Genomic DNA, 24,408 nt, shown 5'->3' with positions numbered 1-24,408 from the left:
TTATCATTTGTAAACTATTTGTCTTTAATTCTGATGATTACCTTAATAACACTTACTGACACTGATATTTCATTGGACTTCATCTGGGATTCCTCATCCTAAAAATGAGGATTTAATTTATACCACTCCTCCCACTTATATCTTCCAGTTTTTGATGCAAGAATTAAAAATAATACAGCTGTTACCTTTAGAACTTAAAAGCATATTCACCTACCAGGTGTGCATCTGGATTTCTCACGCTCTGAAGATGCCCTCTTCTCTCCTTCCCATTTAACTCGCTTCTGCCATACCTTTACTTTTACATTGTCAAGGCTTATTTCATTTATATCCTTGTATTCAATGTTCAATCTACCAGTTGATTCTATAAGCTGGAAACCAGTAAGTAGCATTTATAATAGTAAAAAAGTTAAACTGGGCTTAAATTAAAAAGAACTTGAGTTGTCTGATATATAGCTTTAAAGAAATAAAACTGAATAGCACACTATATAGTTAAGATTTTGAAAAACTGTAAGATTTTTTTTTAAAAAATCTCTATCCGGATGAATTCAATATGAGACTTTTTTAAGTGGTATATGCTCGTCCAGGAGCACAAATCACATACAACTTGTGTAAGATGTTTTAAGTATTTATTTTCATTATCTGAACTTGACTGCTGCATTTTATGAGGAAAGGACCACATGACACTTAATAGGCTTGGTGAAAATCTCTTCTCCATGGAAACCCAACAGGGTTTTCTTTCCTTCAGGGAAATGAGTTTCTTCAAACCAGGATAACAAAGTTTAAAAGATGCCACACTCAATCATCACTGACAGTGTCTGCTAGAAAGGTCTGAATATTTTGGCTTCAGAAAGAGTATAACAGACCCTTGACATTTTAAGGTCACAGTCTTGAGATCTCTGCCCAAATTCAAAACTATTCCTGGACAAGTTCATACAGGTTCCTGGTTTTCTTTAGAATTACATTTTCATCTTGTGTTGTAAAGTTTTACACATACTTTCACACCCAAGTTATTAATCTTTTTCATTCCTCTCATCTGATGGCCATCATATTAGTTGGCTAGGGCTGCCTTAAGAAAGTACCACAGATGAGGTGGCTTATCCAACAGCAGTGTGTTGACTCAGAGCTCTGGAGGTCAGAAGTCTAACATCACAGAATGGCCAAGGTTGGTTCCTTCGAAGGCCATGAGGGAGAATCTGCTCCACGCCTCTACCCAGCTGCTGGTGTTTTGCTGGCCATCTTTGGCATTCCTTGGCTTATAGAAGTGTCGCCCCAATCCCTGCCTGCATCTTCATACGGTGTTCTTCCTGTGTGCATGTTTACATTCAAATTTGCTGTTTATAAGGACACTCATTATATGGGGTTAGGACCCACCCCAATGACCTCACCTTCACTATCTACATCTGCAAAGACACCATTTCCAAACAGGATTACCTTACAAGGTACTGAGAGTTAGGACTTCAATATACACATGTGGGGGGAACACAATTCAACTAACAGCAGCCCTTTTTCATATGATAAAGTTTGCCATTAATCACTACACACTATTTGACTAATTGCTGAATTTCCCATGCCTACAACAGAACCTGGCACACAGGAGCTCAATACATATGTGTTGAATAAATGAGTAAATAAACGAATGAGACTACAAGTGAGGAGAAACACTGTGGATGCTGAGAGGTCAGCTAGGCTGAATCATTAGCTGCGTAATACCTTCCTGAATGGAATTTAGCAGGAATTACCATGTGCCTTGACAAAACTGCAAAATACTATATACCCCATCGATCCCTAAGGCCACTCACAAATAGAATCACAAACGTTAAAACTCACAAATGTCAAAATCCACAAAGCCCAGAAACTATGACACAGGGTATGTACTTTTAATAATGATTTCTTTCTTAAGGGAAAAATAAGTATCAGAAATAGGGTAGCAAATGATTTTAGATAAGTCAAGGAATGCATATTAGAGAAAACAAAGATCGCTAAATGAAAACAGTATCAGCCAGATACATTACAACATAATGTATATATTACAACATAGAATCCATTGCTCTAGCACTAAATCAGAGATGCCTTGTTATTATTCTCATTATTTTAATAACTAAACCTCTTTGGACAAGGTCCAAGATGAATTGTATACCATAGCAAATTGTGTATAACAAGACTCTATTCTTTTTACAATAACATTTTCAACACAGCCTCCCAATAGATAATATCTACATAACAAGAAATTGAAGGCACTTTCTATTTCTCCGAATCATCTCATTCAAACCATATAACCATGAATTTCCTGGGTATTTGGCTTTAAAATACTGTATCACTATAAACTTTAAATTTAAGCCCTGGGTAGGTCTACGTTCATTTCAGCAGAAGCATCTTGGAATGTTGAATTATCATCTTCAATTTCCTTCAGTCATTTATTGTAGCTGCCAAACTGAAATGCTGTGCCTTAAAGGCAACACTGAACTGAAAGCAAATAATAAAAAGTCTCTTAAATGTTTCATTTATAAAAGCTTATTTTTCCCATCAAATTTTGTGCACTGTCTGAAATATATCACTTTACAAAATTGACATCTTGCATGCACTTATTCTGCCATGATACATTTGCTAACTTCAAGGAAAAGGGGGCGGTGCTCACATTGTTTTCCAACCCTTTATGAACAGATGAGCAATACAGAACTACGATGGTTTTGGTTTTGGCCTTTTGGGGTCGGGGAGAGGTACGGAATTAAAATTAAACCTCAACTACCAATAGATATCACTATAGCTATCTCCTTTTCTGGATAGCTTTACTGGCTATACCAAAAATTATTCCATAAAATAAACACTTTAAAAAGGTACACCAAGTCAGAGGGTGGCTGCTCCAAAGAGTGGTTTATGACAGCTCACTCTAATAAGAAAACGAATCTACAAACCAAAAACATACAAAGCATTTCTCGAAATCCTGCTCTCAGCAGTCTAACAGCAAATTAATCAAGTAGAACAAATCCACAGAATTCTATTATAAAGCCCTGTATACTTTTCTCCCTGACATAATTGTCAATGACAACTATAAAATGCTAATATGTAAAATAAACAAAATATGGTTTGTATTTCCAAAACTAAAGATTTTCAGACCAAGATACAGGGCAAAGGAAATGTTTTTGTTTAGTACAGTACATTCCGGTCACATTTATATAAAACAGGTTGCTACCAAGGTCATCTGGTAAAAGAACCACTGAATTTATCTGAACAAGTTTACTAACTATGCCACGAAGGGAGAAAATGAGACGCCAGTGCTTTTTCTTCTCTTTATATATCAAACTTAGCTATTACATGACAGTCAGAATCACTGTTCAAATCTTTCTCAGTTAATGTCACTTTGCAAAGCCAGAATTTCTGATAATTTTTTGCATAAAATTATAGTTTAACTGCGTCATAATTGATTCCTAAAGCACCTTTTTCTCCAACCTACTTAAGAAAAATGTATCTATATTCAATACATTGCCCATTTTTGAAGCATTTCCTACATTTGTAGCCAATTTTCAAAGCCTTATTTAGAAATAATGCCAATCCATTTCTAATAGCTAAGCAGAACAATTTTTTAATCTGCAGGGTATCTTAAAAACCAATCAACCTGCCATAACCTCCTAATTCCAGGAATCATAATTCAAGCTTCAATTTTCCTCTTAACATATTCTACTTTACTAAAATGAATTCCCATCCTGCAACTATGAACAAGAAAATTGTACTTAAAATATTAGAAGACAAAATCTCATTATTTAGTATTAGATTAATAGTCTATAATGCTAACCTTAAAAATATCTATAGCTATAACCTCTCCAACTTGTTAATTCCCAAAGAGATTAATAAAAGTTGTGATTAACATCGAAACGTATAGCAGACTGTCATTCGGAAGGAACCACGCTAACAATAACCACACCACCATCAGAGATCAACCCTTCACCCTTCATGGTTCTGACTAAGGTTAATGAGCACAATTTGTCATAAATTTTCTGGTAACTCTGAAAAACTGAATTGAACAAAAAGATTTTTTTTCATAACACTTTTATAAAAATAAAGGCTGGAGTGGTCTTATTTAGAACCTAGCACAGTATTTGACAATGTAAATGTCACTAAATATTTGTGAAATGAATAAACAATAAGCACCTAATGCACTATTGCCATTCAGCTCCTTATTATGTGCTAAGTATTTAAAATTACATATAATAAAATGGAATATACTCAAACTATTTTTTATTCCTAATAAAGATTGACTTATTCATGTAAGAATCTCCTAAAAATTTAACAGACTATAGAGTTGGACTTTCACAAATCAATAAGTTGGCTAATGATTTTCTTTAACTGTATGACATTTTAACTTTTTTCCTTTATGAAATTAGAAAACATATGGAAATGCAAGTTATAAGTTTCTTTGCAATAAATAAGGCCAATGTAGACTACACTTGATTTTAATAATTTATTTCTCTCATGAAGAAATTACTTTTTTTAAAAAGCCAAAAATTTGAGAGAATGAAAATGAAAAGAGTGAAATAACTATAAATTTTCTTCCACTTCAAAAATTGTCTGACATCTGAGCCAGAAGTCTTTCTGCTTCTATCAGTGACTTCCTCTTCATGTGTCATAGAAAGAGTTCAACATGTTTTATAAAATCCATTATATTTTAGACCATTTCCAATACATGCTACCATAAATCAAGAAAACCATTTATTCAAGGTTACTTATGGAGAATTAATCACATAGAAAATTTTAACAACTTCTTTTTCAAAAATTAAAGTACTTTACTGTACTTGGCATTCCTACACATAATGATGTGGATTCAAAGACTGAAAGCATTAAGGGAATATAATTAAAATTCATGGGTTAGACATAAAAAATAATTTTAACACATAGAATTCTCTGTAACATATATTCTAGAAAAATAAATCAGAATATAAATACAATGTAATCTCATTTGGATTTCTCCTCTGCTTGAGTGGCATTATATAACATAGAATGTTGTTATAATGTACAAACACTTGTATGTACATTATGTAGCCTCAGAAACATGTAATCAAACAATCTGGAAAAGTGAGACCAAGAGAACTGTGGGCACTATGCATCAGGAACAAAAACACAAATTTCTATATTACTGATGATTTTTAAAACCTATCTTCCTAATTTCAAGAGCAAGTTTACTCAAAAGAGAAAAACAACTGGTCAGCTAAGCAACATTTACAGTCTTTATTGACAGGATATAGCCGTTATACCAAAATTCAGCCATTAAATGGCTGAATGTTTACTTTAAACGAGACACAGAGGCAAAGTGCCAAAATTAAAGTACAATCTTAAAGTGTTAAATTCACACTTCAAATATCAAAATAAGCAATTCCTAAAATCATGAAAATATGGTCGAATAACTACACAGGAAAAAAATGGGACATTCAAGCCATTTCATTTTTTCTTATATATAGTGAAAAAAGATGTATTTAAAACTTCGACCTTCAGATAGCATACTTCATAAAGTCATTATTCACTTAAAATAAACAAATGTTTACAAAGAACATTTAACTTAAATTTCACAGTTGCTTCTGTCAAGAGAGATGGTAAACTATAAATATAAAATGTACCACAATGTTAAAAACCTCATAGTGCTCTATAGGAAAATCAATGAAGATAACTTAATCTTTCTGGGGGATAAAAGTATTTAGCATTACAAATTTAAATGTAAATTTTATAAATGAATTCAATAAGGAATACATTTAAACTCTGCATTGCCACATAATCATCTATTTTGTGTAAAACAATAAAATGTATTTTTTGAACAAGTGTACATCGAAACCAAAAGGTTAGTTTTTGCTTTTTCCTTTATTGGCAACTTTGGATGCATTTTTCGCTTTTGGTTCCCAGAGGGCATTTTTTACAAATCTTGAAGCTGCACCTCTGTCCAGCTTGCCAGCCTTTTTCTTGTCTGTTATTTCCTTGACTCTGTTCATGTATACTCTGATTCTTTCCTTAAAGATAAAAAAAAAAGAAGAAGAAAGGCAACAGATTTACTAAGCTGTTCACCACCACGAAGTTTATTATACTATTCCTCAGTTAAATTCAATAGGTATGTATTTATTGCCTGTTGAGTGGAGCTAGTAAGTGTAAGGAAACAGGATAAATTTGCTCCGTGCTCTCCTGGGATTCACAGTCTGGGGAAAAAGAGACATTAAAGCCATTTCAGAAGTGTTCTGAGTGTTTCAAAAGAGAGAGAACTAGACTAAGACATCACTACAGAGGTAAGCACTGACCTGTTTAGAGATGTGTTTATACATTCTTTACTTAGCATTAACCTAAATCCATATATTAACTCTTACTACCTGAAGTCTACAATCTAAAATAGAGCTCTTATATACTTGTAACATACAAACTCAACTCGTAAAATTTTTCTAAACAGGAAATAAATGAAGCACGATTTATTTATTTTTTTATGTTACTTTCTAGTGTCACAATTAAAATACACAGAATGAAAATACAAGATCTTTTATTCAATCTCATAACTGTGATTTTGATAAGCACATATTTTTTTAATGACATATACAGTTCTAAACAGATTTAACAAGATGAGAAACATAATAGGTTGTCATACCATTAAAATCTTCTGAGACCACTAATTGCAATAAAGGACTATTCTATACTTCAATTGGAGAAATAAACGTGATGAGAGCCACAAAATAGCACAGTAAATGATGGATCACTGCTAAAAAGCAAGTTTCATTAAAATAATCAAAATAGTTATATAAACATGCACAAAAAAATGCAGAACCGTAGAATTTTTTTAATTGTAAAAGACTAACAACTCTGCTCAAAACTCTCTCGTGGCTGCCTACTTCTCTCAGAGTAAAAGCTCAAGTCCTCCCAACACAGACCCACTCCCGTTCTGCCTAGAAAGACCTTCCTCAAACACCCACACAGCCACCCACTCCCTTCCTTCCAGTCAGTCAAACAATGACCTGGGTAACTGGACCTGCCACCACCGTTCAAAACCACAGTCCGACCCAACCACTCTAATCACCTCTGCTCTGTGCTCTATTTAAATTGTTTCCCATAACATACAACTTTCTAACATACTATCTATTCATATTTATTTATTATTTGTTTGTTGTATTATGTTGATAGTTTGTCTCTCTCCACTAGATAGTCTGGTATCTGCCACAACAAGGGCAGAGATATTTATAAGCTTTATTCACTGAAGAATCACCTCACTTGGAAATAATGCCTGGCTCTTAGCAGCACTCAAATATTTGTTGAATGAGTAAACCGATTATTTTATTTTCAATGCTTCTCCCCATTCATGATATACGTCTCACACACTAACTCTGTGATCAATTAGTGATGTCTGTCATAGGGTTAGAAAAGAACAGGTTTGTATGCTTTTTATTTGTCAACTCTTGTCCAAAATATGAATGTACTCCTCCATAAAGTGGGTTCTGAGGGAGAAAGAAGACAGATGAGTTTATCTTTTTCCAAAGACAGAACCAAGTATTAAAATATTCCAAATTACTTCGTGTTAAAGGAAAATAGAGAAATTTTATAAATGTAAAGTCCATATTAGAAAGCTGAAAATACATGACACAATGTATAATTCTTAGGACTGAAAGCCAGTATCACTGCTCGAATCAAGATCTAGGTATCATATAGCTTTATATTTTTGCTTTAAGTATTTTTCACAATTTCTGTATTTAAAAATAAATTTATTATCCCCCAAGAACTTTAAAAGAAGAAAATGTCTTAGTCTACACATTAAGAAAATGAAGACAACAGATCTGGTTTGCTCATTTTTTAAAAATAAGTGACCAAGTACTTTACTAAGTTGTATATAACATACATATCAACTACCATATGACCTGAGAACAATAATACAGTGTCAAGTGTATTTCACATATATATTTACCTTATATTTTATAAACACAAATTTATTAATATTCTTATTCATAAACAAGAAGATAACCATAAGTTTGATTTCTACTTTTTCTCTTTCAAATTGAATGATTTGATTTAATTTTTGAAGTCAGCAAAAACTCTAAGATACTAGGCTTTATATACTGTACTTATACATCTAAATGGAATACAAAGACAAACCTAGAAGATTTATTACAGGTTGTAAATATGTCACTAATGCGGAATTACTGGACAGTACACATACAACTGGTGCCAAAAAAGCTTTTAGCTTTGTTGCTGAACTGGATTCTTTACTGCTGAGAAAATGAATTAATGGAAGAATTGAAAAGGTGGGGGAAAAATTTTCCCGTCTTTGCTAGTAAATCAACTAGAATATACTTTTAAAAAGTGTGTAAGAGTTTTTTTTTTTTAAAGGCAGTTATAGAGATGAACAAGATTTCAAGAATTTATAGGAAAAATAATATGGAAGTTATAAATAATTACTAGAATTGTAACATTTTCCCCATACAGAGATTTATGTAATATATGGAATACCAATTCTCTAACAAAGGTAAGCAAAAGAAAAACTAAAGACATGATGAAATCTGACTCACTTTCATAATTTCAACTCTAAATAATTTTGTTCTCCACAATTACTGTAACTTAACTTCAGGTACACTACCACAGACAGACATGTGAAGTAAAAAGAAACCCACTGCAATCTTACCAGTTCCTGCTTTACTGGATGCTCCTTAGGGTTAACTCCCTGAGTGGCCAAATAAACTACAAGAGAAAGAGTTCATGAAATAAAATGCTGTATGTATTAATTAAGAGCATTAATTAAAGAAGTTCTAGTTATTCACAGAAAAAAGAAGTCATACAAACGATAGATTAAATCTTAAATTATTCAATCTCTAAGTAATAATAAATGTATGTGTGGCTCACAGGCATCTGGTATTCTGATTTAAAATAAATAAATATCTGACTATTAAAATTGCCATGAAGTATAATTGTATATAAATTGCTAGCATTTTAAAAAATAAATCACCTTTGACACAGTAATTTGCTTTCTAATTAACTCCAAAGTAATATACGTACCCCAAAACATTGAATTTAATGTGTAAGCAGAAACTAAATCCACTTTTGCTTGTTCAAGTGGGTCCAACTAGAGAGAGAGAAATACAATCTTTGAGCACCATCACATCATATTTTAAACTTTCACCAAGCCCAAGATATCAAAAAAATATTTTTTTCACTCCCATAATCCAATAACCAAATGATCTGGAAATAATTTGCAAAATGACGAAGTTTTGTTAACCAGTGATTTTTGCCCACAAATTTTCAATTCAGGGTATCATCTTTAGTTAGACAAGGAATGTGTATAATCCAAGAAAAATTCTTTTGAATTATTTTAATTTCAGGAGTTACAATCTGGGCTTTGTATGTCAAAAGTAATTTATCAATATAAACATTGTACATGATGCATTTATGTATAAGAAGCAGGCTAAAATGCGTAGGCAATACCAAAGACAGAAGAAACAAAATGAGATTTGTTTTCGACTGTCAAAGTCAATTTACTTTTTGTTCTATAGTTTCCAGAAACCCTGATAACATCATTGTAATACTTAAAAGGTCAAAGATAGCGCCTGTCGAAAAGAAGTGCTCCTTTTTCTGCAGAAACAAGTCAAAATAAAAACAGTTAAGAAATATTTCCTAAAGTTGCTTTGTTTTGTTTTACCCCCTAAAAATACCCAAAAACACTTATAAAATTGAAATAAAGGGGGAAAAGAGCATATATCATTAATCAACTTCTATATGTTCCCTAACACAGCACTCGGTTTTGCAAGTTACATTTTTCAAGTACCTTCTGCAACAACTCATTTCTAGAAACAGACATCATGGTCTTCAGCATCTCATCTACGGCACCAATAGAATTCTCGAATGTTGATAAATATTCATGAATTTCTGCTGGATAGTCTTCATTAATTTCTTCTCCTGCCATTATGACGGACTAGAAAAAAAGTAAATTCTTAGAATTCATATTAGAGACAAAGATTGCTCTACAGGTTACCAAAAAATATATATATATCAATATGTCACGTGTATTTCAAAAGTGCTAAAGGAGTTAAAACCTGAGGATAATTAAACAGATCTTAGAATATAATTCTAGAGCAAGTACATTCAAATTTCCCCTCTTCTTAAGTTGCTTGGGGATGATGGGATTGGGGAGGAGGTGAGGGAGGAACAGACCCGCCCAGTCAACTAATGTACATATATCAAACCCTCAGTGCTTTTTAAGAAATAAAGACATGACTGCCAAACATAAAATATCAATAATCAAAATCTACATTTAAAAAACTTTCTGTTTACGTTAAAGACCAAGCAAAGCAATGAAGGTGCCATAAGTATATCCCCTAATGCTTGCTGAAAAAATGATAAGCAAAACTCTTTTTTTTTTTAAAGTTTATATATTTTAGCCCTTCTAAATTTAAATGTTGATCTAGCAGCATGGTATATTAAACTAAAAAATGAGAAATGCTAGGTCTGAAATATCTTATGATTTTTAATCACTAAAATCATTTTCAAGCCTATGTTTATATTTATATTTATATGAACATTCCTTAGATTTCTTTAAAATAGTAATAACAAAATTCTAAGAGTTCATAAATCACATGAAGCAGAAAAAAGGAAACTTGGGAGAAATAAACTATATGGTTTTCACTTAGGCTAGAGCACACCTTGACAGTTCATTCTTTTAAAATTCACATTTATATCATAATATTTATTTCATATGTTATCTAAGACCAAATTTCAGAAGCAATTCTAAGCATGTGTACTATCTTTAGGTTTAAAAATTTTTTTTTATTAGCTAAAAATACCTCTTTCGTTACATAGCTAAGGAGAACAGCAAGAATGTGTAAAATAGCAAATAGCACTGCAGAACTGAGGTAACAAGATTTGGGCTTTTTGTCTTGCTTGACCACTGACTGTCACCTTAGATAAATCACTGTATCTCTCTTGGTCTCAAATACCTCATCCATAAAATAAGGCAGTTGGTCTAATGATCTGTAAAGACCTTCATAGTTCTAAATGTTATGACTATGTCATTTAAGTTTAAAAAGTACTTTTTGAATATTTAGTCACAATATATCAACATTTCTATTCAAAGAGTATATATTCCACTGAGACATCTGGGTTCGTTTAAAAAAAAAAAAAGTGAAGTTTATCTATCACTATTTGTGCTGTAAAGTTACTGTCCAACTACTGTACAACCTGCAATTAAAGAACTATGATAAAAGAAAACCACACAGGAAAAGAATTGTGCCTTCCTATTTCAAAAGGCTAACTAAAAATATGTATTTGCCTCTCATCCCTCCCAAAAATCTCTCCAAAATGGTAGAAGAAATATAAAAATAAGCCCATAGTAATGCTGGAAACTCAGAGGGGCACATCCCATCAGCAGACCTCAACAGTAGAAATTTGTATGAGCTAAAGAGAAAATCAGATCGGACTGAAACACGCCAAGAAGCCTCCGACTCCTTACAAACAAAAGGGGAGAATCTAGAAGTAACCCCAAGATGAAGGGCAGTAAGAGCTGGGCCATGAGGGCTAAAAATAGCTAACCCAATCTCTAGAGCTGTGAAAAGACTGCTCCAGCATCTGCAGCCAAGATAAAGGTATACGTACAAGAGTTATACTGCAGATAGAGAAATGACTCAGTATTTCTTCTCTTCATGTAAAACCATAAACCAATAAATTGGAAAATATGGATAAAAAGAACGAGGTGCTGGAAAAAATAATCATTTAACAAAACTAACCTAAAAAGAAGTACATAAACCAAATAGACAATTCATCACAGGAAAAAAAATTTAAAAGAAGTCGAAACATCTACCTTCCAAAAGGGATCCAAGCCTAGAAGCTATTATATGTAATTTTTTCCAAACATTCAAGAAACAGTTAATTCTTATGGTATTTAACTGGTTAAGAACACAGGAAAAGATGGAAAACTTAGACACCTATTTCATAACACACTTAAAAATAAACTCCAGATGAATTTTAAAAGGTAAATAAACATATTAAAAGAGTATATAAAATATTTATATAATCCAAATGAAACCCAAATGCTATAATAGGAAATGGCTTAACTGCATAAAACTGAAAAAACATCTACACAGTAACGTAAGCAAAGTTAAAAGCAACAGCCTAGGAAAAAATATTTGCCAAAATATAACAAGGATTAGTTAGATTATACAGAGTTCCTACAAAGCATAAAACAAATTAAAATAAACTATCAGCCATCAGATTGGCAATAATTTTAAAGATTATTAAAGTTCAATATTAGAAAGGTATACACTGAAGGTAGAATATAAGTCAGTACAGATTTTTTAAATGTACATGACTCAGGAAATCCTCTTCAGAATCTAGTCTAAAGAAATCCTCGTAGACATGTATATAAATTCGTCAAAATGGGACTCCTCAAACTCTTTGAATTTCCCCCACTTTCTCTTTCATCTATTTTCGCTCTGCTGGATCATTACCCATAAAGCTCAACATTTTATTTCTCCATCTTAGACAAGAAACAAACGAGACATCTTGACTTCATATCCCACTCCAGCTAAAAGCCTTATTTTCTACTTCCTTTCTAGAACAAACTCCTCTAAAGAGTTTCTCTCCACTCTTAAATCTACTACAAACAAGCCCCCTATTTCTTACTCAAAATTGCTCTTGTCAAGGTCACCCACAGAGCTACAGTTAAGTTCAATGGTCAAGTCTCAGTTCTCATCATCTCACATCCTTGACTCCCTTTGTTTGGTTTCTAGAGCATCACATTTTCTTGGTTTCCTTTCTACCTCACCAGCTGATTTCTTGGTCATCTTTCTCATATCCTCAGCCTCTTAACCTTGAAGTGTCCCAAGGCCTGTCCTTGATTCTCTTTTATTCTATTTACTTCCTAGGTGAGCTCGGTGTTTTAAACTTCATTAATAAAGTGATGATTCCCAAGTTTGTATATCCAGGTCTGACCTCCCTCACTGAACTCCAAATTTACATTTCCAACGCTTGCTCAATACCTGTGGTTGGATGTTAACAGATTCTAAAGCATAATGTGCCCAAAGCCGAATTCCGAATCTTGCCTACTGCAGTCTTTCCCATCTCATTCCATGGTAACTCCACATTTCCAATTGTTCCTAAAATTTCAGAGTGGTCCTTGACTCTTCTCTCTCACCCTATCTTTAAAACATATTCAGAATCTAGCCTCATCCTGCCACCTCTACTGCTACCACCCTGGTCCAAGCCAGTCCAAGCCATCTTTGTGCCTTGCCTAGACTGTTGCAATAGCCTCCTGTATGGCCTCCATGTCTCCAGCTCAATAGTTCATCATCAAGAAAGAGTGATCATTCAAAATCTTAAGATTATGTCATACCTCTGCTCATATACTTCCACAGGCTTGCCACCTCACTCAGAGTAAAAGTCAAAGTCCTCACAATGCCCTAAAAAGCTCAATACAATCTGCCTTCTCTGCTGCCTTCTGTGACCTCTGCGGCTCCTACTCTTCCCCTTGCTCATTCCACTGCAGCCATAAATGGCATCATTGCTCCTCGCCAATCACATCAGGATCTTCAAGCTTCTTCTCCCCTTCCTAGAATGTTCTCCTCCTCCTTTCCTCCCCCACCAATAGCTTCAGAGCTTATGACTACCTGCCGGTTCTTTACTTAAATATTACTTATTGGTAAACCTTTCCCAATTACCCTATTTTCATAAACACGCCCTACTCCTCATGCCCTGTACTCCCTATCTCTTTCTCTACCTTTAAATCCTCAAAAACATCTGATGTATTTATTTCATTCACTGTCTGTCCACCTCCAAAGATGGTAACTACATGAAGGCAGGAATTTTTACATTTTGTTCACTAGCTCTGTCTGGCATTCAATAAACATGCTGAATAAATAACCTCTAATAAAATACTAGACATATCTAAATATTCATCAAGAGGGAAATAATTAAAAGAATTATATCATATCCATCCAAAAGAATATTAAAAGAAGTAAATCTTTATGTGGTAATATGAGAAGTAGTGAGGAAAGTCACAGAACATCGTATATAACATATAATGTTTCTTAACATATGCCACTCATTTTTAAAAACCTGTGTAGCTACATAGAAAAAGATCTAGAAGACATAAAATGTAGACATTCTCTCTGAGCAGGGGCATGGATTAGGGAGTAGGATCAAAGCAGACTCATTTTTTAACTCTTCGTTCTTTAAGTTTTCTTTCAAAATGCATGTATTAAATGTGTAATAAAAATAAGTAACCATGATACTTTTTTTAAAGGCATCTTTTAGCAAAGTATTTTGGCTTTTAACAAATACTCAAGTATAAAAAAACATAAAAAGACCTTTATTTAAATGTTAATTTTTCATCCAATTTTTGTTAGAAAGATTTTCTCTTTCTAGAATCATAATGTGGATTTTTCCTGCAATTATTCCCTGTCCCTAAGCCCCAATAAACAAGTAGTTATTTATTGTTAAAATGGGTTAAGGTGAACACTGAAAGCAAGGAGGGAAGAATAATTATCCCCATTAAACCTGAACCGAACCACCCGCCTTTCCCCTAACTAAGTAATAAAGGCAAGGCAGACTAAAACATAAAGGTTCTATTATCAGAAATTCCCCCCAATTCTAACATTTTACATATACAGTTCCTGAATATTGGTTCCTTCCACAGGAAAAGTTGCAGGGGGAGCTGCAGAAACATCCCTCTGTTCTCTTTGTTACTGGGACCCCAGGATGAAGCAGTGAATGTATGGTATTAACAGCAATTGCAGACATTTCAACACCATTCCCTACCAGCCAGGCGCTATTCTAAGCACATCACCCACGTTAACTCATCTACTCCTTGCAGACAAGAAACTGAGCCACTGTGAGTTTCGATAACTTGTCCAAGGTTGTATAAGGTAAAATGCCAAAAGAGAAAGAATTCACACACCTCTGCTCCTCACTCCCCTCCAGGGTTCTATAGGTATTCCTCCCCCCTCCACCTACTCCTTCTACAGCACCAGCTGCAAAGGTGAAAAGGTGGAACAGGGTATGAGAAAATGTGTTCCTCTTCATCGTTCAGTAAAATCTGGCTGACACTAAGGGGCAGAGGTGGGGAAACCCTTCCCAGAAATCCCTTCAGGACATTATTTCTACTCCTTCCCTCCTCTCACTGGTTATGGAAGCCAGAGTACCCACAGGAGAAAAGGATGGGTGCACAGCATCACGTGCAGAACTGAAGTCATCCCCCTACCATTCCTCAGTTCTCTACTTCAGGGAGGTTAGTCCAGCCAGGAACCTGGGAATGACCCCTCACTCCTTTCTCCGGCCCAAATCCAATCAGCCTTGTCAATGCGGCTGCCTCAGTCTCCTTATACCACAAGCTTGCCTCTTTCTCACTGACTAGATTATTTCAAGAGCCTCTGAGCAGTCTTCTACTGTGAACTTTTCTCTACTCTTAATTTAAGAATGTTACAAAATAAGATTTTTTCTATTAAAATAGTCTGGCCATGGTACAGCCCTGCTTGAAATTCTGCAGTAGCTCTCCATCACCTTGAAAATAAATTCCAAACCCCGCAGTATGAATGCCAAGGCCTTTAGGATGTGGCCCTTACTTGTCTGACTAACCTCATCTTTCATGGCACCCCTCTTTCAATCCTAAGGTTATAGCCTCGATGGCAGTTTTCCAAATGTTCCATGCTCACTTACTCTCACCTTTCACCCTCTGCCACCCTCCCATTCTGTCTGGATAAACATCACTACAAGCCTCGTGTCACTCAATACACTGTCTGGTAACATCCACTGATTTCCTTGACTTCCCTTTGACTAAGCTCCTTGAAGGGGCTGTGTCATATTGATGTCGTTTCACCAGTGACTGACACGTAGAATGATTCTATGTCTCAATTTGCCCAAGACAGTGCCAGTTTACATCTGTTGCTTCTACCCACCACCCACTCAGCTCCCCATTTCTCTCTCAAAAGTCCCAGTCTGAGCCACTCATTATATGGTAACACTAAACGAAGTAGGTCCTCTGACTCAGCACCATCCCTCACCCCCTTTTGTCAGAGAACAGGAGAGTCAGGGGCGTTGATCCTGGTACCAGCCAGGGTTCGCCCAGTGCAGCAGAACCAGTAGGAGATATATATATGAAGAGATTTACTACGAGAAACTGCTTTTACTCAATTGTGGGAGCTAAGTAATTCCGAAATCTGCAGAGCAGGCTTTCCATGAAGGGCATGCTGGCACTCAGCTACAAGCTGAAGCTGCTATCCAGAGGTGGAATTTCTCTTTTGTCAGAAAAGCCTCAGTTCTGCTTCTAAAGCCTTTAGGCTGATTGAGTCAGTCCCATCCAGTTTATCTAGAATAATCTCCTTAATTTAAAGTTAACTGACTGTGGATTTTAATCACATCTACAAATATCCTCACAGCAACACCTAGATTGGTGTTTCACTGAATACCTGGGGGCTGCAGCCTAGCCAAGCTGATGACACATCAAGAAGACCATCACAAACCTGTAAGCCACCAGAACTACAGCAGAGAAAGGTATACTCCTGGCATCTCAAGCTGCTGTTCTGGCAGCATTTTCCCACAGCAGCTTTGTTATTCTTGATTGTCAACTTCCCAAGTAATAAAACGAGACTTCAAATTTCAGCTAACAAAATATGGAAGAAATGACAACATTTTTTTTCAAAATGCCATTTTGCAACTCCTAATAAAATTATAGATTCAGGTGATGATCACCAACAGATAAAAGGATGAGAAATACTCTGCAGAACAATTGACCTGGTTTCTGTAACAAGTAAATGGCATGAAGAAAAAATTAAAGAAAAGGGAGGGGAGGTAGAGGAAGAAGAATAAGGAGACTTAGAAAATATAAGAACCAAATGGAATGTAGAGAGACTGTGTGTAAAAACCAAGTGTAAAAAGATATTTTTAAGAAGAAATCTGAACATGGATTGAATATTAGATGACTCCAAGAAATTATTGATAATTTTGTCATCTATGGAAAGAGTATTATATCAGAAAATGTCCCTATAATTTAAAGATGAAACTGAAATACATAGGGTTAAAATTACATAACATCTTGAATTTGTTTTTTAAAAAAGCTAGTCTTCATGGATTAATTACATTTTGAAAGAAAAGATTTAAAAAACCTATGTACATTATTTCCATAGTAAAATTAGATAGCTAATTCACAAATTAACTTTTAGAATGCAACTCAGTTCATAAATTGGGGGATACCTAAATATACACTCTAGAATACTTAAGCAGTTCAATTACATCTCACCTCAGTCCCAAATATAATTGGAAAGGTAGGTTACTGGGTGCTACCAAGTCTGTGACAGTTGATAAACAAAACTCATGAAAACAAGACAAAGCCTGTAGCTTCAAATGAGGTTTGGGTTACATTTCCAACAAAGGCTGACATTCAAGGGTATCTAATTAAGAATGTCACAAATTTCCTTCCCCACAAATAGAAATCCTGATGTCTTATATGTTTACCTGGCCCTTATAAAAATGCATGCATGAGGAAATAAATAAATAAACCAACAAACCAAGTTTAGAGTCAAATGAAAAACTAGGGGAAAATATTTGCAACATAAAGACAGATAAAAGGAGCCTCTACAAATCAAGTTAACAAAACAAAACAAAAACGTAGCAACCCAAAAGAAAAATGAACAAAGAAAATTGGCAGTTCACGCATAAAGAAATCCAGATGACTAATAAGCATAAAGTTAGTCAATCTTGCTTGTAATTACAGAAACATAAATCAATGTAACAAGATGCCATTTTTCATGTCAAATAAGCAAAAATTTAAAAGATTGATAGTACCTGGTATGGGCAAAGGTGAAAAAAACAGCCTCTCATTCACTATGAATTGGTGTAAACTGACCATTTTTGTGGGGCAACTTGGCACTATGCTTCAAAACTGAAGTACTATGCTTCAATTTATATATGTACAAATTCTTTGACCCAGCAATTTAACTTCTCAAAATGTCTACTTTCCCACAAGATAATGTTCAAAGACATTCACTGCAACACTCTTTAAAACATTAAAACTTTAAAGCAGGAAACAACCTATGTGTCCATTAACAAGGACTAGGTAAATAAATTACGATATACTCATTCAATATAAAAACTCTGTGACAATGAAAAAATATGTAGAGCTTAGATTCCTAAGATATATTACAGTAAACAAAAATTTAAGAACAGGATATATAATACATCCATTTGTTTTTAAGAAATAAAACACATATGAGTGTGGAGGCATATTTGTATATGCATATGTTTTCTTAAAGGCTCCAACTCCTGGGGACCCTGAGAATGAGTGATGTCCACAGTGTCCTGTCCTTAACTGCCCTGATCAGCTCCTGTAGACTCATGCCCCTGGCTTCTTTTATGGAGTCAATCCACCTCGTGTTTGGTCTTCTTTTCCTGCTGCCTCCTATTTTTCCCAATATTAATGTCTTTCCCAAAGAATTCTCCTTCTTATGATGTGTCCGAAGTGGGACAGCTTCAGTTGTCATTTTTGCCTTCAGCAATGTTGCATGCTTATTTGCTCCAGGACCCACTTGTGTGTCTTTCTGGTGGTCCAAGGCATCCTCCAACATCATATTTCAAATAAATCAACTTTTTCCTATCAGCCTTCTTCACTGATAGAAGGAAGAGAGGAGGAATAAAGGAATTGTCAGGCAATTTAAAGAAGACCCAGTTGAGGCTGGGTAGCATTAATTTGTGTCTTGTGAACTTCTTTAGCAGTGTTCAATAGGCCTAGAACAAGAATGGTTACAAGGAATTGGCTAGTGGGCACAGAAGAAAGACAAGGATATGCAAAAGCATCTTCAAACCAGCTGACTGGAAGGTATGGCCTTGAAGGAAGAGAAGTGAGGCTTTTACTTCTGTTTGGATACCCCTCCTCATACCCCTCCCCTAATTCTGGGCCTCGTGAAACCTTATCAATCCTTTAAAACCCATATCAAATGCCCCCTCTTCTATAAAAAGGCTTCCATATCGCCCAAACAAAAGTAGTCTCTTCTTCCTCTTTGCTCCTAAGGTTCTCCAGACTTAGTCATCATATATCCACCAATAATACTGTCTTGTGTATCTTGATAAATCCAAAGGTGTCAATCCTTATTTTACTTGATCCATCAACTACGTTTGACAAAATAGAACACTCCACTTCACCTTGAATTCGACAACACTAGACTCTCCAAATCGTCCTTGTTCCTCACTAGCTGTTCATTATGTCTCTTTTGCTGGTTCTTCATCTCCCCAAACCTATAATGGCTAAAATGCCTAAGGACTCAGATCTTTTACTACTTCTCTTTTCTGTTTACATTCACTTCTTTGGTGATTATCTCCAGTGTCACGATTTTAAATGTCATCTGTTCACTGACAACTCCCAAATGTTCTTTTCCAGCGATGGCCTCCCCAATGAATTTCACACTTGACAGACTCAGCTGCCTACTCAACACCTCCACTTGGATGCTAACAGACATCTCAAACTTAATGCGTCATAACTGAACTCCTAACTTTCACCCACAAACCTGCTCCTCCCATAGTTTTCCACTTCTCGGTTAATGACAATTCCACCCTTCTAGTTGCTCAATCCAAAATTGAACTACTACTCACCACATTCACTTCTTTCCACCTTGTGAAGCCACTATCATCTCATCTGAACTATTAAAACACCTTCCTAATTAGTCTCCTAATTAGTTCTCCTACCCTACCTCCAACAATCTGTTCTTAAGACAGCCAGAATGATCCCATTAAAAATTTGAATCAGATCATGTCACTCCTCTGCTCAGAACTTTCCACTGGTTATTTACCTGCTAGGCTATTCCTTCAAGGCAAGATTTATGCTGCATGACATTTGTATCTCCATATGACTAATACGATATCTTGTCACATATTAGGTACTTAGTAACTATTTGCTAACTGGTTAAAACCAATGAAAATAAACTGGAACAAAATTTTGAAGAATCTTAATATCGGATTGGAGTTTCGACTTATAAATATTAGGAAGTCACCACACGGATCAAAAACAAGATAATGTACATTCTGGGTCTGTTTCTATCCCTTTAACAAGTAGTTATACATAATTATGAAGTAGAGAACAAATCCAATATATAATTCTTTTTGGAACTAAGAGAGACATATGCAGATGTTGCACCAGAATTCTATTACTGTAATGACTTTTTGCACTGCATTATCTTAGAAAATAGTGAAATGTACAAATAATCTCTCAATAAATATTACTGTCTTTGGCAGACAGTTCATGTTAGTGTCACCTGTAATTCTCCTTCAGACTTACAGTAAAATCCCTGGGAAAAGATAAACCTCTAAAAACAAATTTATCCCAAAGTCTGATAATAAAATAAGATATAACTTATAAAGAGGCTACTCAAGTTTGAGATGAATAATTACATTGGATTACAATGAATTTACTTATATTGTTTAATTTTGTTTAATTTGATATGTTTTCAAAATTATAAATATAAAGCTGCAAAACTGCCTTCTAAAACCATGGGATTTGCTTATTACATTTTCTCATCTCTAAAATAATTATAACAGCATACAGGACTATTGTGTGGATTAAATGAATGATATAGGTAAAGCTATTAGCACTCAATATATTTGTAATAATAAAATGATCAAATATCCTAATCCAATGTGGACTACTTAGAGCCATATTTGAAGGGTCAACTGTTTGGAAAGAGTGAGTAATTGAGATAACACATATGAACAGCCCTTTAAAAAGTTAAGAGCAGTTAAGAAAAACTATCAACTCTGAACTGTATGATATACAACACAAGTATTCGAAGGCAACTCTAACATCTTTTGACTGAGAATTGTTTTGGTTATTTTGAAAAACTACTGTTCACACTGTCATTATTTTATCTTTCAACAAAACGAGTTCTATCATTTCAACAAATCACAAACGAGTCTCTGAATTTCCGTAGGGGTTATCTGGTTATTTTCAGATCCAATGTCAACATACAGTTAAGTCTCGGTTCAGTCTACTGCTATCACAGTCCAAATAGGTTAAAAAGTGGGCAGCAAACATCTCAATGGGACAGATACATCTTTATTAAGACAAAATGAACTGCAGTTAACAAGAAGACATTAAAGATCTTTTGAACAGAGAAGAGAAGTTTGAATCACAATGAACATTCCTGGGCCATAAAGTAAAACGACTTTCTTGAAATTATCCACTATAGATTGCAACTGAAGGTAGAAATTAGTCCACCATCTCAGGTGGGCTAATATAGAAACGGCAGGTAGTTCGTGATTACGAATGTGCATGATAAGAGTGGGTGACATAGGAAAGTCAATCCCCTATGCCTTTCCCTTAGGCCTTTCTCCTAAACAAGGTTTGAAGGCAAACCTCTGAAAGTTAATTGTGAAGTCATGTGTTTTTTAAATTCTCCACCTTCCAATATTTGAGAGCTGGAGTTAAGAATTGAAGAGTCCGAGGCATGCCACCCTGAACGTGCCCAATCTCATCAGATCTCGAAAGCTAAGCACGGTTGGGCCTGGTTAGTACTTGGATGGGAGACCACCTTGGAACACTAGGTGCTGTAGGCGTTAAAAAAAAGAAAGAAAGAAAGGGAAAGAAAAAGCGAAAGGCCAGACCAAGAGAGAGACGTGAGGGGCCCAGGTAAGCCGAAACCTGCAAGCAGCCACTGAACGAGAAGTGGGGGTCCTGTAAAGATGCTGTCTCCAAGGTTCAGGTGGCTCGCATTCCCGAAAGGCAACAAGGTCCGACCTCGCTCCTCACAGCCAATGGAAGGATGAAAGAGGGACCGGACCCCAAGACAAAAAAAGGGGGACTTATGCAGAAGCACGAGAAAAATTCAAACCCCACCTTTGAATAATTACTCACTTGCCTTCTACTCCAGTCTCCCGGAAAACAGTCGCTTGTTGGTGATGTTAATAAAGCGCCTGCTCTGCTCACAGCTCCAGCGGCGCTCTATGATGACCTCACGCTCCTCGCCCCGCCCCCTTTTTTCTCCCCTCTCAAAGGTGGTGCTATAAAGTGCTTCTGGACAAAGTTGCAGTGGAGTTTCAGGGAGACTCTGCGTACCTTTTTCTAGATTTGTATTCGTCCAACACCCCCAAATACAAGGTGAGTGTATTTAACTAGAAAAAAAAATGTTAGTTACTAAAGCATTTTTCAGGTTTTAACTTTCACTTAAGTTCATTCCTAGGTACTGGTTCCTTCTACACTCCCCTTGTCCCCCTCAAAATGAGCCTCTTCCAAAAGAGCAGCCTCCCAAATTATCTGTGATTAAAGACAGGGTCTTTATTTTTCCAATCTATCGGTAAGAGATACTTTTGTAAAATACAGTAAAAATGAATTACTCAAAAAAATGGAGGAAAGATAGGCAAAATACCAGCCCAGGTTTTTCATTATTAAAAATAAAGTTACATTTAGTAAACACAATCAGAACTAATGTAAAAGGAATAAATTTACGAAAATTGCACGTATTGTTCAATAAAAATGTAGTATAAGCGGTAAGCATCATTTTTTACATTTCGAACTTTTTATTACTCCACGACCGTTGTTTAGCAAAAAGCTTTGAACGAACATTCTGTATGTCAATACCCAAAGTTTTTTGAGTAGCATTGAGCTTTCTTCTTGTTTGTTATTCTAACCTAGCCGGATTAAAAATGCTTGTGGTAGGGGGTAATGTATCTAAACCGTTTCTTTTGTTTTTATACAGATAGCAGAGAAACTAGTCTCATAGAAATAAATTGATGGGAATGAAAGAAGAGTTTTGGGTTTGTTTTTTTTTTAATTACAGTTGACATACAATATTTGAAAGAAGAGTTTTTAAAGTAATTTCGGCAAGCTAATAATATTTATTTTTAACTTTTATCTGAAATGAAATAAATGATATATTTTCAGAATTCATCTTCAATCCTTCATCAATTGCCAATTCTAACAATAATCTTTAACGTTCTCTTGAAAATTAAATTTTCTATTTATCAAAGCAATTTTATACATTTCTAGGGTCACAATTGCCAAACTAATTTTAAAGTATCACAAGGTGCAATGTGGTCTCACTGTACATGATTAGTGCACAAATCACACAACATGAGACTCACCATGTGAGTTCAACAACAGCCAAACTAATCCATACCCCATTCAAGAAAACTAGTTCACATATTACGGTTATTGCAGCAATGCCAAATTCCCATAAAAGTTGCTAAATAATTATTTCAATTTCTGCACTCATCTTGTTGTAGACAGGTAATGACAAATAGTTCATGGACTAACACCAGTCCACAGACTTTAATGAACACTGTCTTTGAGAGTTGGGTACATAACTTTACCACAAAGACTGTTGAGACCTGGGAAGACTGAATTATCACCCAGAACAAATCAGAACCTGACAGTTTGTCCTAGACCAAGGTGATAATGAAGCTTCAAGGCAAATTGTCACACCTTTGTTATTTGGATCCTTCAGGAAGCAAACATGGAAATGGAGTTAGAAATGCAGAGGTTTATGGGGGTGGTCTTTGAAAGATAAAGAAAGAGGAAGCAGGATTCAGCAGAAAGCCTCAAACTGTAATGGACATCTGACAGGGTCTCAGCCAACCCAACAGTGAATTCTGAAGCAAAGAGTGCTCCTTTGAGGACATCATGTTTGGCAAAAAGGGCCAGACAGTAATACCCGCCTCTACATTCATCATTGGCAAGATTGTGGTTTCTGCTTAAAAGCTGAGGCAGAGCCTAAAGGTGCTACCAGCTGGAGGCTGCCAGCCAACTGCACTTCTACAACTGAATGGTAAATTCTTTCATGAAGGAAATGTAATGGGTGCACATCCTCAGCTGCCATACACTGGGCCGTCTACACTACAGTAGCACCATGATCCCACGATCTATTAAACAAATATACTGAGTCCCCATTATGTACCAGACTCTATTCTACGTGTTCTAGATAGAGCAATAAAAAAGTCCCTCACCTTATGGAGTTTACATTCAAATTGACCACTGGGAATACCATCCCTTCTTCTTTTCCTCCCTTTACTCTACTCTCCCATTCTTTTCCTTCACCACATTTTCCTCCTATAATCCTGATTTCAGCATTTGAACCTTACTATTTCATGCTTGAATGTTGCTCAGCCCTCTAAGGAACAATGGGGAAAGAAAACTCATCCAGTGAAATCTAAAAAAACCAGACATCGTATTATCACTAAAACAGGAGGAAAATAAGAGAATTCTGATACAGAGAACAGATTGGTGGCTGCCAGTGATGGGGTGACTGAGGTGTGAGCAAAGGGGGTTAGGATGGTCAAAAGGTACAAACTTCGAGTTTTAAGAGAAATAAATTCTGGGGATGTAATGTACAGCATGGTGAATATAGTTAACAATACTGTATTGTATATTTGAAAGTTGCTAAGAGAGTAGTTCTTAAAAGTTCTTATCACAAGAAAAAAAATTGTAACTATATGAGGTGATGG

General features: G+C 35.3%; 1 protein-coding gene and 1 pseudogene across 2 annotated transcripts; one reads left to right on the top strand and one right to left on the bottom strand.

The window, feature by feature from the left end:
* Positions 1-4,687: 4,687 nt before the first annotated feature.
* Positions 4,688-21,906, bottom strand: C1D (C1D nuclear receptor corepressor). Of its 2 annotated transcripts, none has more exons than XM_023533841.1 (5): positions 21,828-21,906; positions 9,767-9,913; positions 9,001-9,067; positions 8,630-8,685; positions 4,688-5,990 (listed from the first exon to the last, which is right to left on the bottom strand). In XM_023533841.1, the coding sequence occupies exons 2-5, from the start codon at positions 9,902-9,904 to the stop codon at positions 5,826-5,828; spliced, it is 426 nt and encodes a 141-aa protein (XP_023389609.1). In that variant the 5' UTR covers positions 9,905-9,913; positions 21,828-21,906; the 3' UTR covers positions 4,688-5,825. The 2 variants fall into 2 exon arrangements, with proteins under 2 accessions (XP_023389609.1, XP_011363907.1); XM_011365605.2 differs by having other exon boundaries at positions 21,824-21,895.
* LOC111743442 lies at positions 21,408-21,525 on the top strand (annotated as a pseudogene).
* Positions 21,907-24,408: the final 2,502 nt, after the last annotated feature.

The sequence above is a fragment of the Pteropus vampyrus genome, unplaced genomic scaffold, assembly GCF_000151845.1.
Source record: "Pteropus vampyrus isolate Shadow unplaced genomic scaffold, Pvam_2.0 Scaffold113, whole genome shotgun sequence".
In the NCBI taxonomy this organism is placed as follows: domain Eukaryota; kingdom Metazoa; phylum Chordata; class Mammalia; order Chiroptera; family Pteropodidae; genus Pteropus; species Pteropus vampyrus.
This window is presented reverse-complemented; position numbering and strand designations above follow the sequence as displayed.